Raw genomic sequence first — 17550 nt, 5'->3', positions numbered from 1 at the left:
CCTGTGTGCTGAGGGTGTCGGGTTCTTGTCCAGTTCTGGCATTTAGGTCACCACAGACTAGTACATGTCCCTGGGCCTGGAAATTGTTGATCTCCCCCACTAGGAGGGAGAAGCTGTCATCATTAAAGTATGGGGATTCTATTGGTGGGGATATAGGTAGCACCAATGAGGACATTTTTCTCTGTTGAGATCATTTCCTTATTAATTTCTAGCCAGATGTAAAATGTTCCTGTTTTGACTAATTTAATAGAGTGGGTTAGGTCTACTCTATACCAAATTAGCATACCCCCTGAGTCTCTTCCCTCTTTCACACCTGGTAGTTTGGTGGATGGGACTACCAGCTCTCTGTAACCTCGAGGGCAACCAGTGGGTCTGTCCATGTTTCTTGTAGGATGACAATATCTGTATTTCTAATTTCTTTGATGAAGTCTGGGTTCCTGCTCTTTAGGCCAAATGCAGATGACCTCACACCTTGTATATTCCAGGATGAGATAGTAAAAGCTTTGTGTTCCATAGTGCCTAGTGTTGTTTTTATGTGGTTTAGGCTCGAACGATCACAGTAGGTGTGAGCAGAGCATGTTGAGCATGCTCTCGCATGCTCTCTGTCTGAGATAGTAAAAGCTTTGTGTTCCATAGTGCCTATTGTTGTTTTTGTGTGGTTTAGGCTCGAACCATCACAGTAGGTGTGAGCAGAGCATGTTGAGCTTCTGATACACACCTCTTAGGTTGCAGGATGGGGCTTGGGCGGGTGTAATAGTGGGGGTTGGGCCTGGGCATATGTCCTGCTGTAATGTTGAGGTCCTTGCCGCAGGGTCGTGGGGTATGGGGTGAGCAGAAGGGACATAGGTCTGATATGGGGGGGCCTATATAGGGTTTGGCCAGGGTTTGCTTGGGGTGTGGCTGGTGATGCTGTGGTCTGGGTGTAGGTCCTCTTGGTGTGGGTTCTCTCGGTGCAGGTCCTTCGGGAGGGCGTCTTTCAGGTCTGGACGGGGTGTCCGTTGCTCTGTTGCTCCTGTGTGAGTTTCTGGGATTACAGTTGTGGGTGACATCCTTCAGGGTCCTGGCAAAAGTTGAGATTGCTGCCTTGTAGAAGTGGACCTGGACGTAAAGGCTGTTCAAGTCCAGGGTGGAGTGGTGGGCCAGGTAGACATCAGGTTTTGAGGCACAGTCTTGCAAAATGCTTGCATTCACCCGCTGTATGGAGGCAGGGAGAAAGTATTTTCATGGTAGCAGGGTGGAGATAACCACTTGTGCGTTGGGGAAAGTAGAAGAAGCTTTTTCAATCACTCCCTTAGGTGCTGTTGCCACCCTTTCCTGCTGGACCCTCAGGTCCTTTGTGCCCATGTGAATGATGATGTGGCTGGGGGACCCTAGTCTGTCCTCTGACAACAGCTCCAGGGCATGCCTAGAGTTTAGGCACCACAGTTTAGACACTTTGTGTTTGTGAAAAAGTTTATCCTTTTGAATGTATTTGCCATTTGAGTCAATGAGGAGCACAATCTCTGGCTTTTGTGTGTCTTCAGTGGATGTGGGGGGATTGTCAGGAGGGCTATCAGGGGAGCTGACAGGAGGGCTGTTAGGAGGGAGGTGGGGTCTGTTGGGTTGGTAGGTCCTGTTTTGTCTGTCCGATTGTGAGTTGTGCTCGGTGTATGAGGTGGGCTGTTCTGGTGGCTTGTCTGGGGGAGTGTCCTGCTCTCTGTCACACCACAGCTTTCTGACCTCTTCCTTCAGTGCCATGTGTGTCTCTAAGTTCTCTCACCTCAGACCGTAGACCAGCCAGTTGTCCATCTCCACCTTCTGCCCTCCGGGTCTTGTTGGGGGGTTGTTGTTGTGCTGGTCTGTTTTGTGGGTTTGTTCTGTCTGGATTGTGTGGACTAGCTCTCTGAGCTCCTCCATGTCTATCTCCAGCTCTGTGAATGTATCCCTCTCAATGATGGAGGAGCAGTGCAGGTGTGGGACCTGGGTGTGTTCAGTGCTGGGTGAGTGACCATCTTCGTCTGCAGGACAGTTTGAAGAGGTGTGATCAGAGTGACTCAGGATGGGGGACTTGTCACAGAGCGAGAGCTTTTCCTGCTGAGCTCTCTTTTTGACCCTGTAAAAGTCCTGCTGGAACTGCATGAGGATTCCCTGCACCATTACTGTACCAGACTTGTACACGTTGAGGAAATTGAAACATCCTCTGTCAATGTCTAGTGTTCTGAGTTTCCTCTCTCTTGACATAGGGGTAGTGTGCTCTTATAGCACTGAGCCATGCCAGGGGATGGTCTGTGGCTCCCTCTCCTCTCCACCCCCATTTCTCTGATGGTTTCATGTCCCAGGTGTATTAGTGTTGTTGTGCCCTTGAGCCAGATCCCTGCATTAAATATATTGGTCCTCTGGGTGGTTCTCTACACAAGTCCTCCCCATGAGTATTCCTCCTGGATGGCTTCTATATTTAAACTATAGATTTTGTGATGTTTTATTTTATAGCCGATATCCTTTTCTATGGTTTGGATTCATGTTTGTTCAGCTGAGGGGTAAAAAGATCCCGAGGAACAAATGCTATAACTGACTGATGTTTTTCACAGATGCTGTGTTCTAGAATTCAGTGATTGACTTTCTCGAAGACCACACTGGTAGAACCTTTATTAAAAGAGGGGCTTTACTGTGAGATTAATATCATGTTGGGTACACTCATAGTTTGGGGTTTTGTTGTCTTCATACTGAGCTGCTACCAAGAGCTCTACAATACCAAGAAAACAGCCTGATCTTCTGAGTCATGGACACTGTTATACAGTGCATGCTGTCTCTCAACTCGTTGTGAAGGCATATTTTCTTTATACATTTTTTTTTAAATCTGGGTTCAGCACACGCAAAGGTCACCAGTCAGTTCAAATTCATTTTTTATCACTATTACATGATTTTCTATGTCATTTGATCAGACAGTAGGCTACAGTACATTGAAATCATATGACATGATACTGCATGTTGTCTTCAAGGTTGCTGTGCAGAGTTGATTCACTTGTGTAATGGTTGTTGATTTACAGTGAGTGTGTGTGGGAGATAATGTCTTGAAAGTAGGCTTGACTTTCTCCGCTCTTCCTCCTCCACTGACTCTCTTCCTCCTCCACTCCACTTATTTTCAATGACGGCCTAGGAACAGTGGGTTAACTGCCTTGTCCAGGGGTAGAACGACAGATTTTTACCTTGTCAGCTCGGGGATTCGATCTAGCAACCTTTCAGTTACCGGTTCAACACTCTAACCACTAGGCTACCTGCTGGTTACCGGTTCAACACTCTAACCACTAGGCTAACTGCTGGTTACCGGTAGGCTACCTGCTGGTTACCGGTTCAACACTCTAACCACTAGGCTACCTGCTGGTTACCGGTTCAACACTCTAACCACTAGGCTACCTGCTGGTTACCGGTTCAACACTCTAACCACTAGGCTACCTGCTGGTTACCGGTTCAACACTCTAACCACTAGGCTAACTGCTGGTTACCGGTTCAACACTCTAACCACTAGGCTACCTGCTGGTTACCGGTTCAACACTCTAACCACTAGGCTACCTGCTGGTTACCGGTTCAACACTCTAACCACTAGGCTACCTGCTGGTTACCGGTTCAACACTCTAACCACTAGGCTACCTGCTGGTTACCGGTTCAACACTCTAACCACTAGGCTACCTGCTGGTTACCGGTTCAACACTCTAACCACTAGGCTACCTGCTGGTTACCGGTTCAACACTCTAACCACTAGGCTACCTGCTGGTTACCGGTTCAACACTCTAACCACTAGGCTAACTGCTGGTTACCGGTTCAACACTCTAACCACTAGGCTACCTGCTGGTTACCGGTTCAACACTCTAACCACTAGGCTACCTGCTGGTTACCGGTTCAACACTCTAACCACTAGGCTACCTGCTGGTTACCGGTTCAACACTCTAACCACTAGGCTACCTGCCGCCCACCTGTGATCTACAAGTTAAGTGTTCCAGCTGACTGTTCCATGGCACACCACAGTCTGTTACTTACTCCGCTGTGTGCTTTTTAAGCAGACATTGTACTTACCCAGAATGCATGGGAGGCCATTCTTCTAGAGCTGTGACAGCCAATGACAGCCCAGCTGAAGGATTGGACGTGTTGGGGGGGACGTGTCTTGTTGGCAGAACAAAGACTTGCTGGCCTATAGATAAGTGCCTCTAGTCTCATGTTGATGAACTGCGTTTGTCAGAGGTGGTCCAACAAAATCACCTTGGAGAGAAGATCAAGCAGTATTCCATCAGTCTGATGCTCGCCAATGTTTTCCATGGCTCTGATGGTATCCGCTGAGCAGAATGAAGCATTTATGATCAGAAACATGGCTTTCAAAAGGGGTACATTTCCCTTAGCTCTCGTTAGTGCATCTTGGAGCTGTGCACTTACACATTGCAATACAGTATTGATGCCTAACAAAGAAAATAATCCACAAACTATAAAAAAAAAGAATGTTCAAAGCTGAAACAAAACCAAGAATCATTGTTTGTAGCATCAATATGGAAACATCAGTGTATATTTTACATTTTAGTCATTTAGCAGACTAAAATTTAGCAGACTAAGCTCTTATCCAGAGCGACTTACAGTAGTGAATGCATACATTTCATTTCATGCATTTTTTTTTGTACTGGCCCCCCGTGGGAATCGAACCCACAACCCTGGCGTTGCACACACCATGCTGGCGTTGCAAACACCATGCTCTACCAACTGAGCCACAGGGAAGATATAGTATGGTGATGGGGAAGGGGGGTAGTGATAGAGATCAGCCTGGGGGTTGATGCATAATAGTGGGGCACAGGCTGTCTCCTGGCTGATCTACAGTATGTGGGGTGTGTGATAAGGGGTTGGTGGGAGGATGGTGTGTCCTTAATACCAGGGGAAAGCCCCTTAATCCTTCCTCAAACTGTCCCCATTGGCTACTTGTGCCTCCCAGCCCCCTAAAATAGCGTCTGGCGGCATTGTTCTGCCCTGCAGGTCCCCACCAGTCCCCCCCCCCACTTCCCTGTTGTTTGGATAGGGAGCCCCCTGATACACACACACACACGCGCATGCAGGCATGTACACACACTCCCTTTGTGGGGAAAAAGAGCTGATAAGCAGGATGACAATAAAGAGCCTCATGCTGGCAGTGACAGAGGAAGAGGGAGAGAGAGTGACAGAGTGAGGAGAGTGGGTTGACATGGCCCAGTCAACCCCTTTTAGCAAAAGTATTTGTTTCAGCTGCTATTTTCAGTGTTTCCCTCCCTTCCTATCCTTGGATATCACGATTCCATTTACCCCCCCTCTGAGAGAGCCTTAGAGAGAGAGAGACAGGAGGAGGAAGTGCTATCTACTAATATGGTAAGTCAGGGTGTACTTCCTGTCCTCTACCCTCCCCTCTCTAGGGTTCGTTCTGGGTGAGCTCTGGGAAGCAGAAGGGATTTGCCCTTGTTTACATAGAAAGAGAGGGAAAGAGGGAGGGAGAGGGAATAGGGGATTTGACATGTGTCCTTTCATATGTCAGAGAGAGACAAACACTGACAGAGGGGATTGTTTACTTCTCCTGAAAGGTTAGATACAGAAGCCCACCTCTTCTCCTCTCTGCCTCCATCCCTTCATTCCGTGGTACATCGACCACGCGGTGGAAGGAAGCATTATTTGGGGTTTTGCTGGGTTGGCAATTTTTTTTTTTTTTACTTGGTCACCTGACACAATGGTACCTTGCTCTTCCCTGTCCCACTCCCTGTTCTGTGTACTGTGTGCTGTGTGTGGTGCTGCCTGGGCCAGAACTAATTGATAGCTCAGGTTTCACTCCTGAACTGCAGAGCGAGAGGGGGAAACATGGCTGTGGAAGAGGCAGCAGACTTCCTGACAATAGTAAGTGTTCCCTGGAATTTTCTCAATACATTTTGCAATCACTACTGCCTTGTTAGGAGTTGTGAAGGGGGGTTGTGGTGAGGACTTAGTATGGCTAGTGTTGATTTGATTTGATATCCTGGACTGTGAAGAGCTCAGAGGTCATCAGCCCCTATAGTATAGCCTAGCGGTGCAGCGGTAGTGGATGGAGGATGGTTACAGGACACAAATGTGTCTGTGTTGGAGAGGCTCATTCTCCTACCACAGAGGACATCTTGGTTTTCTGGCATCAGGGCATAAGTGAAATATCCTGGTGACGATATGGGATTTTGTCATTTACTGTGTGTGTTTGCACTAGAGCGAACATTCTAAAGGATGCTCTTTGTCAGGGATCCAGTGCACAGCAGCTGACCTTGACAGGTAATGTGATAAGGGAAAATCAGATGAGCAGCGTAGAGCGTCCTGCTGCTTGCACAGGGGATTTCCCAAGCCTTTTTTTAGATCGCTGGAATTTGGTGGATAATCTCTCCACACTGATAATTGTCCTCTGATCTGCTATAAGTGCGTGTGAGTGCCTGTGCGTGTGTGTGTGTGCGTGGTTGTAGCACTGACCTGGGGAGAACTTCCTTCCCAGTCTTAACACTTATATACACTGAACAAAAATGTAAACACAAGATGTAAAGTGTTGGTCCTATGTTTCATGAGCTGAAATAAAAGATCCCAGAAATGTTCCATAGCACAAAAAGCTTATTTCTCTTAATTTTTTGGGCACAATTTTTTTCAGCCTTAGTGAGAATTTCACCTTTGCCAAGATAATCCATCTACCTGACAGGTGTGGCATATGCAGAAGCTTATTTAACAGCATTATCATTACACAGATGCACCTTGTGCTGGGGACAATAAAAGGCCACTCTAAAATGTGCAATTTTGTCACACAACACAATGCCACAGATATCGACATTTTGAGGGACCATACTGACTTCAGGAATGTCCACCAGAGCTGTTGCCAGAGAATTTTATGTTCATTTCTCTATCATAAGCCGCCTCCAATGTAATTTTTCAGAATTTGGCAGTGCGTCCAACCAGCCTCAAAACCGCAGACCACGTACATGGCATCATGTGGGCGAGCGGTTTGCTGATGTCAAATCAAACCAAATCAAACTGTGTACACCTTACCATGAAATGCTTACTTACAAGCCCTTAACCAACAGTGCAGTTCAAGAAGAGTTAAGAAAATATTTACCAAATAAACTGAAATAAAAAAAACAAAAAAATTAACACAATAAAATAACAATAACGAGGATATATACAGGGGGTACCGGTACCGAGTCAGTGTGCGGGGGTACAGGTTAGTTGAGGTAATTTGTACATGTAGGTAGGAGTGAAGTGACTGCATAGATAATAAACAGTGAGTAGCAACAGTGTACAAAACAAAAGGGTCAATGTAAATAGTCCGGTGGTCATTTGATTAATTGTTCAGCAGTCTTATGGCTTGGGAGTAGAAGCTGTTACGGAGCCTTTTGGTCCTAGACTTGGCACCGCACTTGGCACCGCACTCCGGTACCACTTGTCGTGTGGTAGCAGAGAAAACAGTCTATGACTTGGGTGACTGGAGTCTCTGACAGTTTTATGGGCTTTCCTCTGACACCGCCTATTATATAGGTCCTGGATGGCATGAAGCTTGGCCCCAGTGATGTACTGGGCCGTACGTACTACCCTCTGTAGTGCCTTACGGTCAGATGCCGAGCAGTTGCCATACCAGGCGGTGATGCAACCGGTCAGGATGTTCTCGATGGTGCAGCTGTAGAACTTTTTGAGGATCTGGGGACCCATGCCAAATCTTTTCAGTCTCCTGAGGGGGAAAAGGTTTTTTTGTGCCCTCTTCACGACTGTCTTGGTGTGTTTGGACCATGATAGTTCGTTGGTGATGTGGACACCAAGGAACTTGAATTACATCTTAATCCTGTATTGACGCTTTGCTTGTTTGATGGTTCGTCTGAGGGTATAGCGGAATTTGTTATAAGCGTCCGGATTAGTGTCCCACTCCTTGAAAGCGGCAGCTCTAGCCTTTAGCTCGATGCGGATATTGCCTGTAATCCATGGCTTCTGGTTAGGATATGTATGTACGGTCACTGTGGGGGTCGTCGATGCACTTATTGATGAAGCCGATGACTGAGGTGGTATACTCCTCAATGCCATTAGATGAATCCCGGAACATATTCCAGTCTGTGCTAGCAAAACAGTCCTGTAGCGTAGCATCCATGTCATCTGACTACTTCCGTATTGAGTGAGTCACTGGTACTTCCTGCTTTAGTTTTTGCTTGTAAGCAGAAATTAGGAAGATAGAATTATGGTCAGATTTGCCAAATGGAGGGCAAGTGAGAGCTTTGTATGCATCTCTGTGTGTGGAGTAAAGGTGGTCAACAGTTTTTTTTCCTCTGGTTGCACATGTGACATGATGGTAAAAATGTGGGAAGCTGATTTAAGTTTGCCTGCATTAAAGTCCCCGGCCACTAGGAGCGCTGCTTCTGGATGAGCATTTTCTTGTTTGCTTATGGCCTTATAGAGTTAGTTGAGTGCGGTCTTAGTGCCAGCATCAGTCTGTGGTGGTAAATAGACGGCTATGAATAATATAGATGTAACTCTTGGTAGATAGTGTGGTCTACAGCTTATCATAAGGTACTCTACGTCAGGCGAGCAATACCTTGAGACTTCTTTAATATTAGACGTCGCGCACCAGCTGTTATTGACAAATAGACAAACATCCCCACACCTCGTCTTACCAGACGTAGCTTCTCTGTTCTGCCGGTGCATGGAAAATCCCGCCAGCTCTATATTATCCGTGTCGTTGTTCAGCCACGAATCGGTGAAACATAAGATATTACAGTTTTTAATGTCTTAATCGTAGGTCATCAATTTTATATTCCAATGATTGCTCTTTAGCCAGTAGAACGGATGGCAGTGGGAGTTTACTCGCTCGCCTACGGATTCTCAGAAGGCAGTCCGACCTGCATCCCCTTTTCCTCTGTCTTTTCTTCACGCAAATGACAGGGATTTGGGTCTGTTCCCGGGAAAGCAGTATATCCTTCTCGTCGGACTCGTTAAAGGAAAAAGCTTCTTCCAGTTCGAGGTGTTCGCTGTTCTGATGTCCAGAATGTATTTTCGGTCATAAGAGACGGGAGCAGCAACATTATGTACAAAATAAGTAAACAAAAAAACTAACAGAAACTAACAGTTGGTTAGGAGCCTGTAAAACTAACAGTTGGTTAGGAGCATGTAAAACTTCAGCCATCTTCTTTGCTCTTCGGCACCATCTTATCTAATTGTCTTGTCACAGCCTATGGCCACATCAACGTTGTGAACAGAGTACCTCATGGTGGGGTTATCATATGGGCAGGTGTAAAATACGGACTACGAACACAATTGAATTTTATCTATGGCAATTTGAATGCACAGAAATACCGTGATGAGTCGTCCCTGTGGCTCAGTTGGTAGAGCATGGTTGGTAGAGCATGGTGTGTGCAACGCCAGGGTTATGGGTTCGATTCCCACGGGGGGCCAGTACAAAAATGCATGAAATGAAATGTATGCATTCACTACTGTAAGTCGCTCTGGATAAGAGCGTCTGCTAAATGACTAAAATGTAAAAAATTAGATTGTGAGGCCCATTTTTTTTTAAGGTTTCTGTGACCAACAGACGCATATCAGTATTCCTAGTCATGTGAAATCCATAGATTAGGGCCTAATGAATTTATTTCAATCGACTGATTCATATCAACTGTATCTCAGTAAAATCTTTGCAATTTTTGCATGTTGAATTTATATTTTTGTAAAGTATATTTATCTCTCCCCTACATTTGGTTCCTGGGTGTGGGCTCTCAGCCTACATCAGAGCTGAGAACGCAGCATGTGCAGGTACCAGCATTTTTGTTGTATTTTCAGATTCCTTCTTAGGTCAGAATCAGAAGGATGCTATCGCTAGCCATATTTTCAGCCAATCATATGTGATCTCACTAAGTGAATCGCAGCATTCCTGTGGAAGTACACATACACATATAGACGTAGCCTATGTATACCAGTCCATATACACCGAGTGGACATAACATTATGAGCACCTGCTCTTTCCATGACATAGACTGACCAGGTGAATCCAGGTGAAAGATATGATGCCTTATTGATGTAACTTTGTTAAATCCACTTCAATCAGAGTAGATGAAGGGGGGGGAGACCGGTTAAAGAAGGATTCTTAAGCCTTAAGACAATTGAGACATGGATTGTGTATGTGTGCTGGATGAGTGTGCTGGATGTGTGGATGTGTGTGTATGTGTGGCATTCAGAGAGTGAATGTGCAAGACAAAAGATTTAAGTGCCTTTGAACGGGGTGTGGTAGTAGGTGCCAGGCGCAAAGGTTTGAGTGTGTCAAGAACTGCAACGCTGCTGGGTTTCTCAACAGTTTCCTGTGTGTATTAATAATGGTCCACCACCCAAAGGACATCCAGCCAACTTGACACAACTCTGTGAAGCATTGGAGTCAACATGGGCCAGCCTTCCTGGTCACATACACATGGTTAGCAGATGTAATTGCGAGTGTAGCGAAATGCTAATGCTTCTAGATCTGACAGTGCAGCAGTATCAAACAGGTAATGTCTAACAATTCCACAACAAAACCTAATATCTAACAAATTCTACAAAAAAACCTAATGCACACAATCTAGTAAAGGATTGGGATGAGAATATATAAGTATAAAATATATGAATGAGCAATGACATAGCAGCTAAGATGCAATAAATAGTAAAGAATAGATAGTGAAGGATACAGTATATACATATGAGATTAGTAATGTGAGATATGTAAACATTCTTAAAGTGGCATTAATAAAGTGACTAGTGTTCCATTTATTAAAGTGGCCAATGATGTCAAGTCTGTAGGTAGGCAGCCGCCTCTCTGTGCTAGTGATGGCTGTTTAACAGTCTGATGGCCTTGAGTTAGAAGCTGTTTTTCAATCTCTCTGTCCCAGCTCTGATGCACCTGTACTGACCTCGCCTTCTGGATGATAGCGGTGTGAACAGGCAGTGGCTCAGGTGGTTATTTTCCTTGATGATCTTTTTTGTCTTCCTGTGACATCGGGTGTTATAGGTGTCCTGGAGGGCAGGTAGTTTGTCCCCGGTGATGCATTGTGCAGACTGCACCACCCTCTGGAAAGCCCTACAGTTGTGGGCGGTGCAGTTGCCATACCAGGTCGGTGATACAGCCCGACAGGATGCTCTCATTTGTGCACCTGTAAAAGTTAGTGAGGGTTTTCAGCCAAATTTTGTTGCGCCTTCTTCACCACACTGTCTGTGTGCATGGACCATTTCAGTTTGTCGATGATATGTACACCGAGGAACTTAAAACTTTCGACATTCTCCACTGCTGTCCCGTTAATGTGGATAGGGGGTGCACCCTTTGCTGTTTCCTGAAGTCCACGATCATTTCTTTCGTTTTGCTGACATTGAGTGAGAGGGTATTTTTCTGACACCACGCTCCAAGGGCCCTCACCTCCTCCCTGTAGGCTGTCTCGTCATTGTTGGTAATCAAGCCTACCACTGTAGTGCTGTCTGCAAACTTGATGATTGAGTTGGAGGCGTGCATAGCCACGCAGTCGTGGGTGAACAAGGAGTACAGGAGAGGGCTGAGAACGCACCCTTGTGGAGCCCCAGTGTTGAGGATCAGAGGAGTGGAGATGTTGTTTCCTACCTTCACCACCTGGGGGCGGCCCGTTAGGAAGTCCAGGACCCAGTTGCACAGGGCGGGGTTGAGACCCAGGGTCTCAAGCTTAATGATGAGTTTGGTGTTGAATGCTGAGATGTAATCAATGAACAGCATTCTTACATAGGTATTCCTCTTGTCCAGATGGGATAGGGCAGTGTGCAGTGTGATGGCGATTGCATCGTCTGTGAACCTTTAGGGGCGGTAAGCAAATTGGAGTGGGTCTAAGGTAACAGGTAGGGTGGAGGTGATATGATCCTTGACTAGTCTCTCAAAGCACTTCCTGATGACAGGAGTGAGTGCTACGGGGCGATAGTCATTTAGTTCAGTTACCTTAGCTTTCTTGGGAACAGGAACAATGGTGGCCATCTTGAAGCATGTGGGGACAGCAGACTGGCGTAGGGATTGATTGAATATGTCCGTAAACACACCAGCCAGCAGGTCTGCGCATGCTCTGAATACGCAGCTAGGGATGCCGTCTGGGCCGGCAGCCTTGCGAAAGTTAACCCGTTTACGGAGAAGGAGAGCCCACAGTCTTTGGTAGCGGGCTGTGTCGGTGGCACTGTATTGTCCTCAAAGCGATTAAAGAAGTTGTTTAATTTGTCTGGGAGCAAGACGTCAATGTCCATGACGGGCTGGTTTTCTTTTTGTAAACGGTGATTGTCTGTAGACGCTGCCACATACGTCTCGTGTTTGAGCCGTTGAATTGCGACTCCACTTTGTCTCTATCCTGACGCTTTGCTTGTTTGATTGCCTTACGAAGGCAATAACTACACTGTTTGTATTCGGTCATGTTTCCAGTCGCCTTGCCATTATTAAATGCCGTGGTACGTGTTTTCAGTTGCACGAATGCTGCCATCAATCCACGGTTTCTGGTTAGGGAAGGTTTTAATGGTCACAGTGGGTACAATATCTCCTATACACTTTCTTATAAACTCGCTCACCGAGTCAGCGTATACGTCAATGTTATTGTCTGAGGCTACCTGGAACATATCCGTGTGCACATGATCGAATCATTCTTGAAGCGTGCAATCCAATTGGTCAGACCAGCGTTGGATAGACTTAAACACGGGGGCTTCCTGTTTTAGTTTCTGCTTATAGGAGGGGAGCAACAAGATGGAGTCATGGTCAGATTTGCCAAAAGGAGGGCGGGGGAGGGCCTTGTATGCATCGAGGAAGTAGCAGTGGTCGAGTGTGTTACTCACTCGTGTGCTGCAATCGATATGCTGATAGAATTTAGGTAGCCTTGGTCTCAGATTAGGTTTGTTAAAATCCCCAGCAACAATAAATGCAGCCTCAGAATATATGGTTTCCAGTTTGCATAAAGTCCAGTGAAGTTCCTTGATGGCCGTCTTGGTATCCGCTTGCGGGGGGATATACACGGCTAACCGAGGAGAGTTCTCTTGGGAGATAATATGGTCAGCATTTGATTGTGAGGAATTTTAGGTCAGGTGAACAAAAGGACTTGAGTTATTGCATGTTGTTACAATTACACCATTAGTCGTTAATCATGAAACATACACCTCCGCTCTTCTTCTTACCAGAGAGATGTTTGTTCCTGTCATCTTGTTGGCTGTACGGACTCTGACAGCATGTCCCCAGCTATCCATGTCTCTGTGAAACAGAGTATGTTACAATCCCAGATATCTCTTTGGAAAGCAACTCTTGCCCTAATTTCATTGATTTTGTTAACTAGGGACTGGACATTAGCAAGTAATATACTCGGAAGCGGTGGGTGGTGTGCACACATCCGAACCCTCACTAGAAGACCGCTCCAGGCACCGCTTTCAACACCTTGTAGAGTCCATGCCCTAATGTTTTGTACACTCTTTGTGTGTGAGCTTCCATCAATTATATTAATCTAAATAGCTATGCTACACATCATTGTCCATGTGCAATATAGATCTACACTGAAGCCGCATACCATCCTCTGCATGAAGGGCACTAGACTGATATTACATGTAGCATAGTCACTCATTTCCCTTGCATCCTTTACAATTCAACATCATCCAGGCATAATGATATTCTGTTTTGGCTTTGACAGTTTTTACCCGGGGTTAACCATTATGTAGCGCCAGTAAATGTCTTTGAGACCTATGGGGATTTGTATTGTAATGGTTGTTTACAATCGGCCAATGTGAGCTAATGCAAACAAATGGAAGTGCTTCCAATCCTGCTATCAATACATCCCCATTATAATTAATTCACTATTCTAGTATGGGTCCACATCCATCCACACCAACGGGCCTTTAGAAAAACATCCATTTGTAACGATTTGCAATGATATCTATCTAACAGTTCCACAATGCATGCATTAACCTGTCAACTGTGTTGTTTTTCCCCCGTGGAAAGTACGTGTCTGTGTGGTGGGGCGATACTCTTTGGCACTGGTGGGCGTTCTGAGCTCATGTGGCCTTAGGCTGTGTTTTTGTATTGATGGGGGGCCAGGGATAAATGAGACAATGCAACGGGTTCTGGGCTCCAACTGAGCTAACCAGCAGTCTGGAGCACTGACATCAGTGTGTGTGTGTGTGTGTGTGTGTGTGGTGTGTGTGTGTGTGTAGAATCTGTAAGGTATTGGTCTGTTGATGCGTTGCGGTGCCTCTGTGTGTGTGTGTGTGTGTGTGTGTGTGTGTGTGTGTGTGTGTGTGTGTGTGTGTGTGTGTGTGTTTTTGTTCCATAATACTACCTACGTGTCACTTTGACATCATGTCAGTGGGGGATATTGGAGAGAAAATCACTCCACACAAAACAGTAATCCCCGGACTCAATGATGTCATAAGTGAAATCTGGGCCAAACACTAATTCAGCAAAAAATCTTTGCAGCTCTACTCTGCCTCGATACAGGAGTATACACCCAGCAGAGCACATTCCTAATAGGCATACTGTACATGAAGATATTGATTGTCATTTTTACAGCAGCTTAACGTTAAATGTGCCACATGGTTGCTGTTGTGAGATGCTGTAAGCAAGTAAAGCTCTAATTTAGACTGAATCAGTAAATAAGAGCTTTCTCTTTAACAGGGAATCAGAACGACGGAGCCTCCGTTCCTTTGACATCCAGCTTTATCTAACTGTAGATTAATGCTTTTCCTTCAGGCTTAGCCTACTCTTTAATGGCCTAATTTCTTTGAACTTCTGCTCTGCAAAGTTTAATCATATTTTCAAAGATAATCTGTCTCCATCCTTTGTAAGGCTTCATACACAAAGACGGTTTTCTCTCTCCGACTTGAATGTGACGGGATGATATTTGAAATGACTGTCACTCGTGTCACTAGTCATTTGCCTGGGATAGAGCGAATGCTTTTAAATGACTGTTGCCTAGTTGCCTTTGTATACTGAGTGTACAAAACATTAGGAACACCTTCCTAATATTGAGTTGCACCCCATTTTGCCCTCAGAACACACTCAATTCGTCAGGGCATGGACTCTACAAGGTGTCCCATAAGAATGCTGCCACAGTTGTGTCAAGTCGGCTGGATGTCCTTTAGGTGGTCGACCATTCTTGGAAACTGTTGAGCGTGAAAAACCCAACAGCGTTGCAGTTCTTGACACACTCAAACTGGTGCGCCTGGCACCTACTACCATATCTCTTTCAAAGCCACGTACATATTTTGTCTTGTCCATTCACCCTCTGAATGGCACACACACACAATCCTTCTTGAACCTGTCTCCTCCCCTTCATCTACACTGATTGAAGTAGATTTAACAAGTGACATCAAAAAGAGATCATAGCTTTCACGTGGTTAATCTATGTCATGGAAAGAGCTAATGTTTTGTACAGTCCGTGTATATCAGTGACGGTCAGGGCCGTTTAAGGGAAGACGATTATTTATTTTTTATGCGCATGGCCTTATTTCTATTACAGCATATTGGATGACTGTCACTCATATTCCATTCACCCAGCTCGATGTAAGATCGATAGGTTTAGGCTACTACATGATACAAACATTTCCCTATACCCATCATGAGGTTGCTACAACTTAGCTTATTAATGAAAGTTTACAACATAAGTGTAAAAATGTGAGTAATCAATGTGACAGACAGTGACACATTCAATACCGCCTTGCACACTCTTGCCTGCATCTAGCTGACCTAGGGTGTAATAGTTTCTATTGCACAAATTCAGGTATGTTTATCCCCGTTTTTGTTCCGTTTGTTTCCATTTAAGATTTCTTTTTCAACAGAATCGGCGGAATGAATCCTGATCACCATCACATACACTTCACTTTCATAAGCAGCAACATACAAACAGCATGATCACTTTGCTCGTTGTTGAATTATTTCTCACATCTACGCGCTCTCCTCCTCTCACCTTTTCCCTTCGCTTGTGGACTTCAGTGTACAACACAACAGCTGTCTGTGTCCAGGGAAAAAACCTTTCCAAGCCAAACCTTCATATCATAACCGCTAACCTCTACACACAGCCTCCATTGTTGTCACCATATTAGCTAACGTCATAGTCAACATAGTTACTAGAACTAACACGTTAGTAAACCCGCTACAATCATGCAGTACAGTGTTCAGTCAGCAAGCAGTTTAGCAGTTACACCGGCGGGCCCGTTGGTAATAAATTAATAAAACCAACAATCTTACCTTGACTTGGAAAGTTCCAGTGTTGGATAGCCATAGCCATCTAGCTAATATAGCATCCATCTTTGTTTGAGCCAGGTGTTTATGTAGGCTAAACTAGCTAGCTGCATTCGCTAGCTAAGTAAGTGAAAAAAAAATCTCAACTTCATTGAGAGGTTATCCCCTTTAGATACATACGTTACAGCAGAATGTTGAAGAACAACTGGAAATCTGAGTGATTCCTTTATGGTGAATGATAGGTGAATGAGACTGCAGAACAGTAAGTCTGAATCAAGCATCTGACACTGAACAAATACACTATTCTCAGCAATCCTTGACAGTCACTTACAGCATATGCTTATTTAACCATCATACACTGTGGTTTGTATGCTTGTGTATTTGCACGAGAAAAAAAACTTAGAATAGACCCACAACACTTATCCTCATGTTTTGTTTTGGATATTTTGGTGTCCAGAGCTCAATGTCACTACAAATCATCGAGATAATGTGTTGTCTCTAGCTGAGAAAATAAGAATTGGCGCAAGAGTTCTAGGGGTAATTTAATGACGTGGTCTGGAGTGGATGGGATAGTTAAATGGGCGAAGGAGTCTTTGCCAGCTGGCTGAACGGTTCACAGTGAAGGACAGGTGTTGCTTAGTTTTTTAGGCTAAGGAGGAGCTGTCTAAAGCTCTGCACTGGAGAGACCATAGGACGGTCATCAGTTTTGATATTAGCCCTCCTCAGATTCACATTGAGAATTATTGCCTCTGATATGTACAGAACAATGCTCTTTAGCTATACTAATATACATAGTCGCTACACTACGGTTTTATTACTGAAAATATTTAAATTAGAAACATTGTGGCATTTTTCCATATGTACCACTAATCTCTTCGAAGACGAAAGCAAAGAAACTACACGAATAGTTTACTGCCACTGTTCTGTCCTAGGGGCTTGTGTTTGGAAAAGGAAACAGGCATTTATGTATTCTATAGCAGAGATACTATGATACTACTACAGCTCTGCTAATGTGTTTTACTTCAAGGAAATGAATAGGTTCTCCACTCGCTTGTGGGATTCACACACACACACTCTTCTGAAATTGCTCCCACAGTCCACTCTGATTCCCTATCACTGGAGCAATCTGGAAAAATGTCTTGGTCATTTATATTTTGGCTGTTTGTCAAGCCAGGATTTGCCCATCAGTTATTCCTGGAAAAGTATGTGGGTGGGGAAAAGGTTGTGGCACTCATGTTGTTTGGGTCTGCCAGTTTACTGTAAGTGTCTCTGGAAACTAAAATTAGAAGGTCTGGGCCTTGGTTAATTCAGGGGTATTTTGTCTCTGAGCTCCTGTTATGTAGCAGTCTATCTCAACTGCA

At 45.0% G+C, this 17550-nt stretch overlaps 1 protein-coding gene across 46 annotated transcripts in view; it reads left to right on the top strand.

Moving 5' to 3' along the window:
• The window catches only part of LOC106577144 (ankyrin-3), a 164449-nt gene that overhangs the window by 78301 nt on the left and 68598 nt on the right, over positions 1 to 17550 (top strand). The window contains exon 1 of one of the 46 annotated variants that reach the window (XM_082964831.1): positions 5575 to 5871. The exons of the other annotated variants lie outside the window; for them this stretch is intronic. Coding sequence (XP_082820957.1) covers positions 5836 to 5871 — 36 coding nt within the window. The 5' untranslated portion in view covers positions 5575 to 5835. Of the gene's footprint in view, positions 1 to 5574; positions 5872 to 17550 lie in introns of those variants that run through there. 46 annotated transcript variants of the gene reach the window in all.

Source organism: Salmo salar, chromosome 18 (assembly GCF_965601325.2).
Source record: "Salmo salar chromosome 18, fSalSal1, whole genome shotgun sequence".
NCBI lineage: Eukaryota > Metazoa > Chordata > Actinopteri > Salmoniformes > Salmonidae > Salmo > Salmo salar.
This window is presented reverse-complemented; position numbering and strand designations above follow the sequence as displayed.